Raw genomic sequence first — 18,612 nt, forward strand, 5'->3', positions numbered from 1 at the left:
AATATGGATTCGTGGATGAGGACTAATTTATTAAAGTATGTTTTACGTATTTATTTTGTGTGTTGTGTGATATTAACGTTTGAGCAACGTTGATTTATTGATATATTGTTATTGTTTTCACTATTTCGAGTGTTACTATATTGTGATAGCATTTGAGGTTGAGTTATTTATTCTATGCGCCTTATACATGAACAAAGTTTTAAAATGGAAGGTGCGCCTTATAATCCGGTGCGCTTTATAGTGCGGAAAGTACGGTAATTGCATATTGAATCGCAATCTGAATATTGACAGAAAAAAAAATCCTTTTTAGATTATTTTCAAAAACCTTTAACCCCGATACCTTAGCATGTATCGTCATGGTCTATAGGAGCTTTTCTATGAATCTACTCTCACACTCAAGCTGAATTTAAACCAATTGGCTGGCCTGCTGAGAACACCACAATGGGCTCTTTGTGAAAACAATCATGTCGTGGCACTGTGGCACCAAGAAGAAAGCGAGGAGGAAGAAAGGGTTGGAGATTAGAAGGAGAAAGCGGGTGATGGTTAGAGACGGACAGAAAGGCAACACGTCATTTGGAATTCACAGTCGGTGTTTGGGCGTGCTGAGCTACATTTGTGTCTGATCTTGCTTTGAATTCTAAACACTTGAGGTCTACTTACTCCCAGACTCGTTTCTTCTCTTACTCGATGCATTTTCAAGTTCATCTCCTAGGCAATGTTTTACTTTTAAGACGTTCTAGTAAGAATAGATCCAGTGGTGCTTTGAGATATGAGTTGAATTCATTCCATAACCACGCTTATAACTCAAGACTCGTACCGAAAACCGTACCAGTCTATAAAATTGTGTATTTTAATGAATAGCAAAAAAAGCACTCAATTATGAACAATTATGAACAATTTTAGGATTTATCAAAATGCTGAGTTGAGTTTTTTGCCATCAAAAGGCTCTTGTCTGCCCCAATAAATTGATTGATGGCTCCTATCTTGAAAAAAAAAACCGAGTCACTCATATCTCAAGGCACCACTTTGGTCCAAACTCGGCATGTCATGATACTTTAAAGTTTTGTTACAGTTCTAACAGTATTGGATTCATGTCTAAGTATACCAACGAGAGCATCCCTCAGAGGGGTGACTGTCAAAGAAGCAACGGATGCGATTCTTTTTTTTCCCCCTCACTGAATTTTTTTCATTTGAATCTATGAAATATACATGAGCGAGGCAAAGGCTAAGGCCACGAGACCGCATGGCTGCATTGCATTAAGGTTTGTCCTACTTGAGCAGTTATTACTCGTTGCGGTTGTCATAAAATCAGAATTTTCCCATTACGTACATTTCTGCAAACTATTACCCCTCCCACAACGGATGTATTTGACATTGATTGACAGGGATGATGTCCCTGAACAGTTTTTGGATCATGTTGGGACTGTCAGTGCCAGTGTACTGTGGCGGAAGAATTTGTTGGAGGCTAGCAAAGGTTTGCGCGAGACGCTAACGGGTAGAAATAAAGAGCTCTCGTGCTAGCGACACATCCTTGTGTGTATCCAGGCCTGGTCTTGAGCAAATACAAGTTCCAAAAAAGGTTTTCTGTGTTCACATTTTAGTGGGTTGGTACATCTCTGTATTCAAGTCAAAAGTGAAAGCACCTGGTGTCTTGTAATTATTAATGACCTCTATCCGTTATGATTCCGTCACCTCATAAAAGTTCACTATTTTGCATGCAAGGTTTTTTAGACTGTTTTACACAACCATCAATTAAAGGGGGGTGGGATAGTACAAATAAAAGCAAATTTTAAAACAGAACCAGGAAGAAAAGTAAAAAAATACATTGTCACTACCGTATTTTCCAGACTATAAGGCGCACCTCAAATTTTCTCAAAAGCCGACAGTGCTCCTTATAGTCCGGTGCGCCCTATATATGGACAAAGTTTTAAAATGGGCCATTCACTGAAGGTGCTCCTTATAGTCTGGTGCGCCTTACAGTCCAAAAAATACGGTACTACTGTGATTACAATGTGAAATAGTGTTACACAATTGAGTTACACATTGAATCAGGTAAAAATAAAGAACAATTCAAGCTATCCAGTTTCTCAGAACCTAAAATAATAATTTGCTATTTCACAATACTTATCATGTAGAGAAAAGGGGAAGCTGGGATAGAATGCAACAGTTCACTTTTTTTTTGTGATTACTTATAATGCAAGTCACAAGGAAGTGTCTTTCATACTCCTTTAGCTAAAAAGATATATTCTGAAAATTCATCCATCCTTTGGTGAAAAATAATCAAAAAAATCACATTATTGAAACATAATGCCAGCCTTTTTCTCCTAAGAAAAAAAGAAAATATCAATAATAACCGAAGCCTCCTAAACATCCTGTGTCAGGGACTGTCATGTCAGAGTTTGATCAGATCAGAATATTGTAGCGCGAGGAAAAGAGAGTTCAAGTGACGGCATAAATCAATAATGAGCTTACAGCAAAAAAATATGCTGCTGTCATTTGAACCAAGTTGGGAGCGCTGCTATTTGGAACAGACGAGCCTTGTCTGTTTCTGCTGTGTAGCGCATTAAAAGGCACTGAAGCTTACAGCAGCTCACAAAGACTTGCCGCTGATTAATCGAATACTGCTGTTTATTTCATGTGGGCAATTAGTGTCAGGCTGTTAATAACAGGAACACGAAACAAGAAAAGTGTAGCTTATTTGTTCTTCCATTAGAATTATTATTACTGTCAATTATTTTTTAAATGAGAACAGCTGAGTACAGTAATAAGACTGGATATTATTTTTGCTAGCTTCTGTTTGTGTGTGGTAAAATTCCATAAATACAACTGACCGCTTCGCTAAATGCTAATAATGTTTCTAAAGTTAATGCAGCTGTGATTGGCAATACAAGAAATCTCAGGCTTTGTTTTAATAAACATATTTCACAGCAGTAATGGAAATGTTACATTAATCGTTGCAAATTACTCACTAAATGACTTCTTTTACTTCAAAATTCCATAAATACAACTGACCGCTAAGCTAAATGCTAATAATGTTGCTAAAGTTAATGCAGCCGTGATTGGCAATACAAGAAATCCCAGGCTTTGTTTTAATAAAGTAAACATAATTCACAGCAGTAATGGAAATGTTATACTAATCGTTGCAAATTACTCACTAAATTACTTCTTTTATCTCAAAATGGCTGCTGGTTTTAAGCAATCAGACAAAGACCACAATCAACCGTTTAATTTGCACTAGCAAACGCTGTAAGATAAAGTGAAGAAGGTAGAGGAGATAATTAAGAAAGCATAAGAGCGGATCAAAACCGTCGGTAGGATTAGCATTTAAGTTTATTTCTTGGAATTAGTGTATTTTTTTAACTCTCCGCTGACGAACGACAGGCTAAGAGATTCATAGTGTATAATAAGCGAAATATTTTATGAATTTTTTTTTCCATAATGTATAGGGTGATATTAAATTTTTAAGCAGGCAGCTTATTTGATAATGACCTGATAATTGCAAAACCGACGGTAGAGGCTCTAGGCCCTATGAGACCTTTAGAACCACCTTAATTTAAAAATGGACACGCCTCTAACCTTTTCCTTCCACGTCATTATAAGACAACATTGATAGCCACGGCCTGGCTTGACGTCTTCCATTAGATGCCATCATGGAGTGACATTTTCTCTCACACCTTGTCAGCGAAAGCTTTTAGTGCACATGAGAAATTGACAGGTTGGCAGACTTGGACATAAGAAGTCTATTGTTAGCATACATTCCAAATGTAATTGATTTTAATTTCGAAAAACAAATTTGAAGTACTCGATTATTTATATACCGTATTTTCCGCACTATAAGGCGCACCTAAAAACCTCAAATTTTCTCAAGTGCGCCTTATAATCTGGTGCGCCTTATATATGGACCAATATGGATTCGTGGATAAGGACTAATTTACTAAAGTAAGCTTTACGTGTTTATTTTGTGTGTTGTGTGATATTAACGTTTGAGGAACGTTGAGTTATTGATATATTGTTTTCACTATTTCGAGTGTTACTATATTGTGATTCCATTAACATTTGAGCAACGTTATTTATTCTACGCGCTTTATAATCCGGTGCGCCTAATATATGGACAAAGTTTTAAAATAGGCCATTCATTGAAGATGCGCCTTATAATCCGGTGCGCCTTATCGTGCGGAAAATACGGTAATCACTTTACTATATTTAGGAGCTTGGGGGTTAACGACATATCAATTTAAATTCTTGCCATCGTGGTTGCACATCTTTTTTTTTTACCTGGATGCCACTACCCACAACTCCCATCCCTTTTCTCTCTCTCACACACACACACACTTATCTGTCATCTTTGAAAAGCAGATGGCTGCTTTCCGGCACCACATGGCCAACACTCAGGAGATGTGGGGAGTTCTTTAAGTAGAAAATTACTTTCAATCTGCTGTGGAAACTGCAGAACCGCCGTCCTCCCCCTTCGCTTAATTCAGTCCCACTTTAGGGCCCCCAACAACAACTGATAAGTGTGGCACTAGGTTTACATTTCCAGTCTCTTCATCTACTGTGGTTTAATATGTAAATAGGTTACACCTAATTAACATGTCAAACACAACACAAGGTCATTACGTGAGATTATTAAAACACTCAACTGCCTGAGAAATTCCTGCTCTCAATTTCTGCCCCCCCCTCGCTAAATAAATTTCGATGGCGTCACATTCATTATTCAAAATGGGAGTCAGTCTGTGAATGGTATAAGAATACGAAATAGTAGAAGAAGGACTTTTAAATGGGGGTTGATTATTTTAGTAGTCTTTTTATGGATTACCTATTTGAGCTCATTTAGTTGTGATGGGCTGCAATAGATTAGATGAGATAACCTTTAAATCAACATTTTCTCTTTGGATAACGTGGGAAAGCACGATGGAGAACATCCCATAAGAAGTCATGGAAATATATCATATAACTGTTGACGTAAATTATTTATCAATTTTGTAAGTAATGTTTTAAAATCATAAAAGTCTAATGAGATATCTGATCGTGTTAAGATTAAATTTGATTATGCTTGAGGGATTTATGAATGATTCTTTTTCAGGCAGACAATTTGACAATTAATTTCAAATGATATGACCTAGTAAGCAATGTTATGGCTGAAATCTGTGGTACTTACAATGTGGAGCATGATGTAGTCACCCAGCCGCGGGGCACTGTCGATGCGAACGAGGATGCCATCTTTGATGGTGGTGCTAAAACCTACAGCCAGCCGGTCTGTCCGCGTGCTGGGCCTTTCGTTATTAGGCCACGTGTATGTGATCAGACCTCCTCCTTTTCCGAAGATGTAGGTGGTGCCAGCTGTGGAAACATGAGGAATATGATCAGCTCAAGCTTGGAATATTATTTTTTAAAGCGTCAAAATGGTTGCCTACAGGACTGTCTCAGAAAATTTAAATATTGTGATAAAATTCTTTATTTTCTGTAATGCAATTAAAAAACAAAAATAAATAATAAAATATTTCAGTTGATTTGTAATGAATCCAGAATGTATGACATTTTTGTTTTTTTTGCATTACAGAAAATAAATCATAATATTCTAATTTTCGGAGACAGTCCTGTATGCAAACAAAATAAGAAAACATTTTTAAAAACTCTTGAGCTGACCGATGGGATCTTTGCATCAATGCTTTTATTGCACATCATTCTCAGAGTTTCACTCCTTTCCAAGTCACCTAAACATCTGCTTTGGCCTTGTGATGGCTGCCCAGCTGTTTCACTTCCCCCCCCCCCATGAAGCAGCCAGCAGTGTGTGCTCCGTAGTCCCTAACACCCTGGAGACTACACAAACATATGGAGGAGGGCAAGTAAGACAGAGTTGAGGCTCTACCCACCAGATGACTGTCAACAGACACACAAACAGGTCCGAATCTTGCAAACCTCAGGAGAAATGCAAATGGAAAGCTCATGTTATTATTTTGGTATCAATCCAATATCGATTAAATCCCGATTTCTGTTCACTCTGTATAAATAGCGCATTTCCTGTATGGCGAAGCATCTTGCCGAAAACACTAATGCTGCTAGAACACAGGTGTCAAACATTTTATGTGGCCCGCGAAGACAAATTGTGTATCAAATTCGTGTCATTACTAGAATTGTAAATTGTCTTCACTTTTAATATCTTTTTTTTTTTATATTTGACCAGTTTTTACCAGTCTGATTTGAAAACGAGTTATTTGTCAGTTTGTTTTGTAGTTTTTAGCTTTTACAAATATATGAGGTGCTCATCAATTTATTTGGGTTGACAGTCATAATGGCCCTTCCGAAAGAAGCTGACTACAATCTGGCCCGCGAAAAAAAAGTTTGGCACCCCTGTGCTAGAAGGACAACAGCTCACAGCCTGCAGCCACATTGGAACGGATGTGGCCCTCACTTTCCTTGTCACCTCAGATTTCTTCTTGCCAAAAAGAGTTGGGATGCGATTCTCTCGCAAACTTCCCAATCACATCTAGCGCACTTTTTTTTTTTTTTTTTCTGGAGGGGAAGACGATGATGACGAGCGTCAAAGATACAAGCACCCGGGGGAGCCAATTATCACATTGAGGAGATTTACTCAGTATTTCTGGAGGACAATGTATGAAAGTCTGAAACACACACACACACAGGAAGCCCGCACACAAACTAGTGATGCAGACAGGCGTATGGCGGCACAAATGCACATTGTGACGCTCAAGCATGAAAAGTGTGCACACCCACATGATGCCCTCTCACATACAATCAGTGTGGCTGATTACGTCCGCAGATAAGAAGACGGTGAACCCGAGAGCTACAAAATCTAGCACGTTTGCTTCCTGCTGGGCCCACGCCTCAGCAGCTATTTTCCACTGAACTGCATCATTTTCAGCCATTCATTGACTACATTACACTTTGCTCACATATAAAGCACGGGTTTCAAAGATAAGGCCCGTGGACCAGATCTGGCCCGCTAGATCATTCTATGTGGCCCGTGAAAGCAAATTATATGTCAACTTTAATGATTCTTGCTAAATTCTGTCCTGAAATATTTGTCATGTGTAATAAATAAAACATTTTGCAGTAACTTCAACAATGATTGGACAAATTGTTATCCTTGACATCTAATTTCAAAGCTATCATATTTTTGTGTGAGGGAAACAAAGTGGCCCGAGACAAAAACAAGTTTGACACCACTGATGTGAAGCTTGTGTTGCATTTATATTTATGGAAAAAAGAAATCCACTTCAAATATTTTTTTTCTACATTCAGCAACTTGAAAAAAATGATGCTACACAACAAGCATCCTTTTTTTTTTGCTATCACCCAAAATAATTGGTATCGGTCGACCGGCTGTCTGTGTAGGGCCGTGATTCATTGCATCTGTGCTTTGCCTCCATTTAGAGACACTTACTGTAGGAGGAAAGCTTCCGTCAAAGTCATGGCCTCTATTTTCCAAGTGGACCCATGAGGCATGGGAGACCAGACTTAAGGTCAGGACACCTGTCTGCAGAACAGAACCATGTCCTGTCTTTTAAGACCTTCTGTGACACAATTCAACTTACATAGAAGAGTGAGAAAAGAATAAAAGTAGCAGACACAGAGATGAATGATGGACACTTCATTTTTATGGACACTTCCTTTTTATGAACAAAATATAAAACCTTGCCTGGCTGAACCAACGGAAATTTGAAATTCTATGAAGTTCAATGAATCCTCATTGGCGACAATAATGACCATGCGTGTAAGCAAATTTTCCTCAATGCTATCGGTCAGCAGCCAAAAGAGGCGAGCAGATGCTATATTTGCGAAAAGCGGCTAATTACTCGAGTCCAGCCCTCACAGTCAAACTGTCATAAAGCCTTCTGCTGATTGGAAGCAGCTGGTAGTGTTGATAGCCATCGACAAAATCTGCTTGGAGAAAGGCTGTGTTGATGGACTGTCTATTATAGTACCGTATTTTCCGCACTATAAGGCGCACCTAAAAACCTCAAATTTTCTCAAAAGCCGACAGTGCGCCTTATAATCAGGTGCGCCTTATATATGGACGAATATTGAGCTACTACAGCAGGCGTGTCCAAAGTCCGGCCCGCGGGCCAAATGTATATATCTTATATATGGACAAAGTTTTAAAATGGGCCATTCATTGAAGGTGCGCCTTATAATCCGGTGCGCCTTATATATGGACAAAGTTTTAAAATGGGCCATTCATTGAAGGTGCGCCTTATAGTGCAGAAAATACGGTACATATATTTACATAATTATGCATGTGTAAAGAAAATAATTCCCCCTTTTCACCAAGCAGGCATTAAAAACACAGCAGGGTAAATTGTCTGATTAAGGCCATATACAATCATTACCTCTGCCGCAAACACGCATGTTTTTCCCCCTCATACTCGCTTCGGCTTCCAGCATGTTCACACCCCAGGGGATAATAAAATGAACACAATTAAGATCGGATATGGTCAAATTCCGTAAGCTCTGCAAAGATGTCTAAAAAGCAAGTGTGATCCTCCTGTCACGCTCCAGTCGCCGGCGATTATCAGGCTTGTTGTCCTCGGCGCAATAAACAATAAAGAACAGTTGACAGAGGAGAAAAAAATACAAGATAGTGAGGGGTGTAATCACTAGGAATCATCTCCATTTTACAACCTCCTATTTCATAATTCATATTTCCAACTGTTGCCTCTCCCCTCAGGGATAGGGTGAGGGACGGTTGAGTGGCTCAGTGTGTTTGTGTTTATGTGTGTGTGTGTATACACATCACAAACTACATACTGTATAGACTCGTGTATGTGTGACTTTCTGATGTCACTACTCGTTGCGGGCAAATGTTCCATCACTCATTACTGGCATGTGGTAAAAAAAATAAAAAAAAGTATTTGATGGATGAAGGGCTCGGTGCTATTACTAGTGTCTTTGGAAAGCAGGAAACAGGAAAGCCTTGAATGATTTACACTGGCTATTTTTTTCAATATAGCAGAGACACATGGAATAGATTGAAACAAAGGAAAAACAAATAAGTGTGAAAAATTGAACAGCCAGGAGTGAAGAAAGAGTCACTTTCATTGTTTTTTGTTTCCTCTCGCAAATTTATCCTTGAGATATACTTCCTAGGATGTACCACAGGATGTCAGACTCAGGTTATTATAAAAAAAAAAAATCTGCCAATGGAGGTTTAGGTCATGTTGAAAAAGTACACGGACAACTTAACTCATTCTCGTAATTTATGAGTTTTAACAATCTAATGAAGTCAGTGATTTGAAAAGTAGAAGGAATGACAAAGAGGATTTAAGGTCAGGATGGAAAGAAGGGTTGATGGTGTGATCCATGCAGCATTCGAGGATACAATAACAACCCCGTCTGCTACTGCGGCGGTCGAATTTTTGGCTAGCGATAACGGGGATAAAAAGAAAGTGAAAGAAGAGCATAGACAAACAAAAGCAGCAGGCCAATGTCATCTTGAGATGGCTAAATGACACCATTTGTAGCGCTTGGCAATCCCTTAAACCTGATTGACAATTCTTTCCATCTCCAGAATATACATTTTGTTGATTTTCATTTTCCAAAATTTCTAACAAAGGTTTCTCCCCTGAATTTCTATCTTTCATAATGCATGGAAATGTGAGCGAGAGTGTGTGAGGCATATCACTTGAGGGACAGATCACCCAAAACCCTGCAGAGGATTAAGCCAAGCAGATCCCCCAAAAGAATAAAGCATTCAAAGATGGCTCAGACTGGAAGCGTATTTTATAATTGAATCTTCCCTTGAGGATGGCGGAATTCTCTTTTCATTCTTTGTTTGTCTTTGCAATGACCGAAAAGCCTCGTAAAAGATTCTATCCCAAGATCTACCAAAACCAAGCATGATATAATTCCTAATTTGGAAAGTTTTTGAATCAATCCAGTCCAACTAGACTTTGCAGTACTGGGAGGTGACAATATAGAAAGAATTTTGTTCTCCTATTGAGACAGATAGTATTGCAGAGTCATTTTTCAGTACATGTCAACAAACCGCAGTGGCAAATGGATTTTGACATTTGCCTCAGATTGGCTGTGCGCTGAATGTAATGAGCCGCAAAAGATTGACTCTTTGTCAGACTGACTGTCATATTTCTACCAAGCAGTCCTCTCAAGCATTTTCTGGACGGGGTAGTTAATTTGTGTTCATTTCAAGACACAGTACCTTTGAGGCTCTCACCAACTTACCCTATTTACGCACTATAAGGTGCACCTAAAAACCTCAAATTTTCTCAAATGTGCGCCCTATAATCAGGTGCGCCTTATATATGGACCAATATTGAGCCACTACAACAGGCGTGTCCAAAGTCCGGCCCGCGGGCCAAATGTATATATCTTATATATGGACAAAGTTTTAAAATGGTCCACTCATTGATGGTGCGCCTTATAATCCGGTGCGCCTTATAGTGCGGAAAATACGGTAAATTGTTTTAATTTGATTCATTCATATTTTGGGGGAAAGTAAAAGAAACATTTCACATAGCACCTTGAAATGAACTGAACTCAACTGCTCGAACATGAATCACATTTAATATGCAGTCTGCAGCGTCCTTTCAGTTTCTTTTTATGGATGCAATGAAAAAAATATTGATAATCACCTGTAATTTCCTTATGGAGTCAGCAGGAGACTTTTCGAACAAGCTTTTACAGTGGCACTCAGACCTACAGCTGGCTATTTATGTCCAGACTAAAACATATAGAGACTCGAGAAAATAATGAGGAAGTAGCAAAGCACAATTTTTTTGTGCCCACCTTGTTTGATTGCAACTTTTTAATTTTAGGCTGGTTTCATGTATCTATTGATCTAAAAGACCAACTTAGCTGAAGTTGGGAAGGCTCGGTGGAATTTAGAGGGTACTGGCATGGAACAAGCCGGCCACTCGATAGCTTAGCTTAATTAAGGGCAAAAGCAAAAACGTGTGAGAGAGATTTACTGATACTCACGGGAGGTTGAACCAAGCGCTTACCCAGTTACATTCTAGATAGTGTTTTAAAAGACAAGGAAACTTTTAAGTGAATAAACTAGCTGGATTTAACAAATCATATCCTGAGGGAATACTTTAGCAGCCTCTAATAAGTACAATTTCATGATAGTGAAAAAGCAGATTTTTGTTGAATAAAAACTTGTGGTCAGTGGAAGAATTATAAAGATGGTTACAATTTAAATAATACTGTGGGGCTAATAAATAAATACAACAAATTAATAAACCTAGAATCTACCAAGTACCTTTACGGCTTATTTCTCTTCACCTTTCCCTATTGGCCTTTTTTCTTAACTCAATTTCTTCCAGAATATCTATCTCCATTCCAGCCGTACCAGCCAGCTCCGGTTGCTCCCTTTGAAGATGTACTTAGCTGCACTGACGAGAAATGTAAAGCAAGTGATGGCAGCTTTCAACAGCTCATGAAAGGGAAAAGAAATCTTCCTCTCTGTGCGAGTGAAATGGATTGGAAGGGTAGGTGGTGGTGGTGGGTGGGGGGGTGTTGCAGGGCTATGGGCGGTGAGGACAAGGACTCTAGGCAGAAGCTTACTTCAATCCCTCAGCTGCACTTAGCGTACATTTGAGCTCACACAATACTTGGAAATGAGTAAAATGTAATGAACGTACAAACAGTCGCCATGGTTTCATCATGCACATGCAGTATTCTTCCAACAAATATCCAGAAAATGTTTTCCTCAGACACCATGTGATTGAATCTAACTGTTCAATTCATAAAATTAAATACTCTAAAAAAAAAAATGCTCAAATTTTGCACCCTGAATCACGAATTTTAGCTGGTGCGGCTTATAGTCCAGTGCGCCTTATAGTCGGAAAATTACGGTAATTACTGTTGTGGAGACAATTATAGACACATGAGCTAGCTAGGTAGCTAATAGAAAGGCAAGCTCAAGTTCTGGAACCATTGATAGTCTAGACAGGAGTTTTTGTTGTATCAAAAAGAAGACTTCAATGCATGGGCAGTGCCAAATACCACAATCGCACCACAGGGTCCGGTTTTACTGCAGTGTTGGATTATGAATACTGATGAAGATTTGTTTTTCCCTGCTCATGCAGACAATCAATAAGAGCACATATTATCTACAATAAATAGGACTGGAATTAGTTGTCTGGCTTTGTAATGAACAACACTCCCTTCATGAGATGAGAACATATAGTATGATTTCCACGAAAAGCAAGACGTAAAAAAGATTTTATTCCATGAAGAGTGTCAGGGAAGTGACAGAAAAGACTGGAGGGCATACTCCATCTTACAAAAACAGAATATACGGCGTACAGCTCAAGAACTAGCCGACCTGACAAGCAGTTGTAAGAAATGATAATGAGAAATCATCTAACATGTCTTCAGATGAAACATTATATTCTGTCGAAAAATTAGATTGCTTTGATCAAGCGAAACTTTTATTTTGTTGTCAAGTGTTTCTTTAGATTGTGGACAATTTTTAAACACGCAAGAAAAGGGAAGTAATAATTTTTTTATATAATGCACAGATCAGGAATGTTTTACAATAAATTACTTTTAAATATTTATTCATGTCAGTGAGGTTTTGCTCCTTTTGTATTAACCAAACAGTTTATTTTTGCTGGCAAAGCATTATGCTTTTTTTTTTTGGGCAGCATAATTTCTTATAATATAAATAGTATTTTTATGCATTCAAATATTTCTCCTTCAAAAGTGCAGGTTTTATAATTAAAGCGCAAACATTTACTTAAGGCTGTTTAAAATGCAACTTATATTAGATTTTGAACCTCAGTGCCACAGAGTAAGGTTACTAATTATTATTGTTGATTGCACTAAGCCTCCAATTATCCCAAACAAACATTCTGATCCAATTAAAAATGGCAGGTTGAAGTTTACACTCTGGGTGGCTCTGTGACCGAGTTGTGGCTACACGTGTTGCTTCCTCTGCACACCTCACACAACCGTCATTTTGACACTCCTTGACTTCCATTAAAAAAAAAAAAAAAAATCACGATTATTCAGCCAGAACCCATCACAACAACACTCATATTTCTCCTGAGACTGGGATAAATGGATCATTCTCACACTACCAATAAATCAATAAAACATTAGGCTGAAGAAAAAAGTGAATCCCACAAGAACAGCGGCAGACAGCGAAAGGGTTGGGAAACCAAAAAAGGCTCCTCCCCTTTGTGTAGTCTGAGTGTTTACTAGCCTGACTTCTAACAAACAAAGCAGCATGAATCCAAAATTTGACCCAAAAATATTTATCTAAACTGAAAGCCTTGCTACTATCAATAAAAAATCTCCTCACAGGAGCCAAAGCTGCATAAAGTGCTCAAAGTAAATTAAGTGGTGTGAACTTGACACAGCTACCTCAAGGTCCTGAAAGTTAAACTATTTGCTTGCTTGCTTCTCCTTGCAGGAATAACAGATCGATGCTTGTTGATGGTGTGATTGAGGCAACTTCCCTCTCCAAATATTTCCACTGAGCAAATTTCCCACTTTGCTTTAAGTACGACCTAACCTTTAGTTCTTGAGAAGACAATTTTGAAATAAATAAAACACACATATACTGGAGATTCAGATTTTGCCGCTTATTATAATACCGTATTTTCTGGACTATAAGGTGCACCTAAAAACCTAAAATTTTCTCAAAAGCCGACAGTGCGCCTTATATATGGACCAAATTCCTAAATTTAAACTGGCCCGAAGCATTGTGTCATGAAATCAATCATAAGTGGGCCGCTGAAGACTATGAATCATGAATCAAAAAGACTATGGATCATTATTTTGTGATTACAAAGTAATTTGTTGCGTCTGAAGTTGATATAAAAAAGATAAAATGGAGAATGATTTGATTTGGATTAAAAATCTGACATGATGCATTAATGGTGCGCCTTATAGTCCGGTGCGCCTTATATAAGGACACAATTTTAAAATGGGCCATTCACTGAAGGTGCGCCTTATAGTCTGGAAAATACGGTAACCAAAATGCAGCGAAAACATTCAGCTTTTATTTTCTGTGTCCAGCTCATTCAAGAAGTGGTTGAAAAAGAGGAAAAAATAGGTGAGTCAACTGCCAATGAAGTTTTGAAGTGAAATATAGCTAAGAGAGGAACTGCCTAACTTGATCTGGAAATGAAAAAGATAGATCGTAGGGTAGCGGTGACAAAATGGGTTGCAAAAACGCATTGGGAATCTCAGAACAGAGTAAAGAAGAGTGACTTATGAAGCACCAAGTATTACTTGTCAAAAGTCACACTTTCCTCTCCAGGGACACAAATTCCTGTTCTTTCCTAAAGGCCAATAGCACTCCACCTTGCCAATTATGTCCTTTCGCTAGGAGCTATCTCGCCGTCCCTGACCTTTTTCACGCTATTCCCAACAGGCTAGACTCCAAGCCGCCACTTTCTCGCACACTATCCATTGCAGTATTGACTGCACAAAGACAAAAGGGGGAGGGGGGTTGTTGATTTTTAATCACATCACAGCATGGAAGAGATTGTTATCTGTGTGGTCATCTTGGCTGTACTCCAATTACCGTATTTTCTGGACTATAAGACGATAGTTTTTGCACAAGCTTTTATATTCCAGTGCTATGGATTTTTAAGATAGTGTGATTTGTGCATATTCTCTTATATATGGAAACTAAACATTAAAACACCTGCAGCTTATAGTCCAATGTGGTTTATATATGAACAAAATGGGATTTTACCCGAATTTTAGCTGGGGCGGCTTATATTTGGGTGCGGTTTATAGTCGAGAAATTACGGTAGATTGCGCAGCTGTACTTAATATTATGAGAGGTTAAAATTTGTGATTAGTTAATGGTTTCAATTTGAATGAAAACTACTTGCCGATTTTGTTGTTGCTGCACATTTCCCGAAAAAAAAACCCAAAAAGGCCACATTTCTGGATAATCCATGTGTTGACTGAAAATGCTGCTTAGCTGTGAGTTTCCACGTCCATTTGCAAAACGTGAACTGGTCAGGCTGTTTCAGGCTCCAGTGCTTCCTGATGGGCCGATTTAGCAGAGCTCCATAACCCAATCAAATTACAGATAATTAAAACCAGAAACCCATTTAAAATCCAGAGGGTGGTTGAAAAGCATTAATGTGAGAAATCAAGCAGATGGCTCTAAAATATTCAGATAATCCACACACAATATGCACTTTCTACATTTTGCTCCTCTCATCTCGCTCGTCTCAATAGTATTATTTTTACATGCACGATGTAGGCGTGATTAAATATTTGTGAGCTCGCTAAATACTTCACATGCTTTACAAAGCTAATGGAAATCACGCCGCTGTCTGAATCAGACCTTCAACTTTAAATTGAATGTCTCTACTCTATTTGAGAGCCACAGGAGGATGAAAGGAACACGTGACGGGCCCTTTATCTTCTTGCTCATGAGGTTCTAACCAGAGGACCCGCAGTTGCTTCTAATGCCACTGATCTGCATCGTATTCATTAACGCTGGTATATGTGAGCCTGGCGTGCTCGGGTGCATGTGGTTCAACATGTCGCTGAGTGGCCACTCGACCGGAAAAAAAGCTAAGTGGTTAAAAGGCCACTTTCAAATTAAAGTTTGACTGCACTGTTTGGATTTTTTTTATTTATTTTTTTTACTTCACTGTTAGACTATTTCTGTTCCCCCAAGGAAGACTTTACTAGCTCTCAGACAATATCGTATTTTCTGACCTTGTTAACAAGTGAAGGCGCTTGTGCGATCTCACACGTCTTGTGTATTCCTAAGGATGTTGTACAGGTTATAGTATATACCGTATTTTCCGCACTATAAGGCGCACCGGATTATAAAGCGCACCTTCAATGAATGGCCCATTTTAAAACTTTGTCCATATATAAGGCGCAATGGATTATAAGGCGCACCTTCAACGAATGGCCCATTTTAAAACTTTGTCCATATATAAGACATATACATTTGGCCCACGGGCCGGACTTTAGACACGCCTGCTGTAGTGGCTCAATATTGGTCCATATACAAGGCGGGCCTGATTATTAGGCGCACTGTCGGCTTTTGAGAACATTGGAGGTTTTTAGGTGCGCCTTATAGTGCGGATAATACGGTGTCTATATATACTCTTGCGAAATAATAATAAAAATAATAGCCAGTTTTTCTCTTCAAACTTGAAAAGCACAAACTGTAAGCCACACCACACTGAATAATTTGCAACAATACCGGACAAGAAATCCCAATTGTGTTGACTTCTTAGCATAATGTGACAGTAAGGCCACGCATTTTATTCAAGAGCAAAAAGACGACATCAAGACAAAAAGGACCTTTTGCTGCAAAGCGTACACTATGGGCTATTAAACGATACTATAGCGCCTACAGCTAATACCTAGACCGATAGATCATTTATTCATCCCATGAGGACAATACACACCAGGTAAGGTGACCATTTCTTTTATAGCTGTGTGTCATTAAAAGTTGCAATCATGAATCTACTCAGCCAGTGAGTGACCAGATATGTCTGGTACTACTGTACTATAATAATAATAATAATAATAATAATAATAATAATAATAATAATCATGATGATAATAAAAATAATAATAATAATAATAATAATTTTCTTCCTTATTTGTTCTCATACTGATATTGAACAAGAACAAAACGTGTAAAGCACAGCTGAACACAGATGTGGCTATTGTGCCTCTTCACTTAATCAACAACCACCATAAGATTCAATGCAGCACTTTGGTATTGATTTGGTTCTCCTCCGTGGTCAATGGTGACTCGAATAATAAGGTCTGTTTCCACATCAGTTCCACTGTTAAAGGTCAGGGAAGACGTTTTTTGTCACTTTGACTCATTCATTGTAAAGTGTCAGGAACGATTACTGATCGCTTGCATTGGTGCAGATTTGTGGAATTCTTGGTCGTTGATAAAACAGAGCCACTGCCACCAAATAAACCCAAATTTGACATTTGCAAATTGTGCTGATGCCGCCTGGAATGGCACTGATATGCACATTATGGAAAGTCATTGGGGGTGAATATCTCCAAGACTCTGATAAGCTCTTCTCCGGCCACACAACGGGGGGGCGGGGTTCATTTCTTCTGTCTGTCCTGCATGTCTTCTCACAATCCAGGCCAAACGGGCCTATTTCACTCTAACGCTGTCACGAATGGCGCTCAATCCATTTCAAGCCTGCGGCTTGCCATTAAAACAGCTCGCGAAAAAGGAGCTTGGCCGTAGAGTTTAATATGGAGAAACTCAAAACAAGAGCCTTAGATGTATAAAGAAGGAAAAACAAAGTGAGCAGTGGCTATTTATAAAGATGAATGGCTTCAGCGGTTGTGGAATTAACGAGAGCAACAAACCGTCGCGCGTGGGCATCATTGTTTAGATTACATTCAGGTAACACATGGCTGAATACTCGCTTATGGATCCGAGCTAAGCCCGTCTTGCTCATATGCGGCTTTCGCAATCTTCACCTTTCTTCTGCCAAGCTCTTTTCATGTTGGTCCAATAAGATGAATCAGAGGAAATGGTGTTTCGAGGCAGTCAATTGGAGCAACACAATGGTGAGTTATCACTTGTTAGTCGGACAACAATAACTCACACAGGAAGTACCGTATTTTCCGGACTATAAGGTGCACCTAAAAACCTCAAATTTTCTCAAAAGTCGACAGTGCGCCTTATAGTCCGGTGCGCCTTATATATGGACCAAATTCCTAAATTTAAAATGGCCCAAAGCATTGTGTCATAAAATCAATCACAAGTGGCCCGCTGAAGACAATGAATCATGAATCAAAAAGACTATGGGTCATTATTTTGTGATTATAAAGTAATTTGTTGCATCTGAAGTTGAAATAAAAAAGATAAAATGGAGAATGATTTGATTTGGATTAAAAATCTGACATGATGCAACCTGGCCTATTTACTGCAGACACAAACACCAATATCACCCTTCTTATTCATACAACAATAACAACAATAAAACAAACTTAATACATCTACTAAAAAATTCATTCAACTTCCATAAAATTGTTAATTTGTTATTATTTTAATCTTTAACTTTTAAAGTTTACTGATCTATCTGACTGTTTTGTACTTATTAAAGTAAGCCTTACATGTTTATTTTGTGTGTTGTGTGATATTAACATTATTGATATATTGTTATTGTTTTCACGATTTCAAGTTATTATATTGTGATTGCATTAACGATGCGCCTTATAGTCCGGTGCGCCTTATATATGGACAAAGTTTTTCATTGAAGGTGCGCCTTATAGTCCAGAAAATACGGTACTGTTCAATACTGGACTGTATTAAGGAACTTTTATCTGTTATATTTTAATGCTTGTGACGGCATCATCCAGTTCATTGCACGGGAAACTAGCGCTGAGTAATTTTATGAAGGACACGAGGAGTGAGTGAGTCACATTTGGGGCAGATGTAGCAGCTACTGGATGTTTGCGTCAACTGCGATGATACAAAGTCACACTATTCCAGAACCAATCTCTCAAGGAGATTACCAGTGCAAATATATACACACACACAAACACACACACAAAAAAAAACCCTCATCTTGTGTTAGTAACGACACATCAAACACATCATCCGCAAATTCAAACCGCACTAATCTGATTTTCTGTTCAAAACACTTA

General features: G+C 38.5%; 1 protein-coding gene across 14 annotated transcripts in view; it reads right to left on the reverse strand.

Moving 5' to 3' along the window:
• The window catches only part of nrxn3b (neurexin 3b), a 152,913-nt gene that overhangs the window by 40,693 nt on the left and 93,608 nt on the right, over positions 1-18,612 (reverse strand). For all 14 annotated transcript variants that reach the window (XM_088362765.1, XM_088362760.1, XM_088362755.1 and 11 more), the window contains one exon: positions 5,159-5,340. In XM_088362765.1, coding sequence (XP_088218891.1) covers positions 5,159-5,340 — 182 coding nt within the window. The remainder of the gene's footprint in view (positions 1-5,158; positions 5,341-18,612) is intronic.

This window comes from Syngnathus floridae, chromosome 19, assembly GCF_059516105.1.
Source record: "Syngnathus floridae isolate MCC-2025c chromosome 19, RoL_Sflo_1.0, whole genome shotgun sequence".
Classification (NCBI taxonomy): Eukaryota; Metazoa; Chordata; class Actinopteri; order Syngnathiformes; family Syngnathidae; genus Syngnathus; species Syngnathus floridae.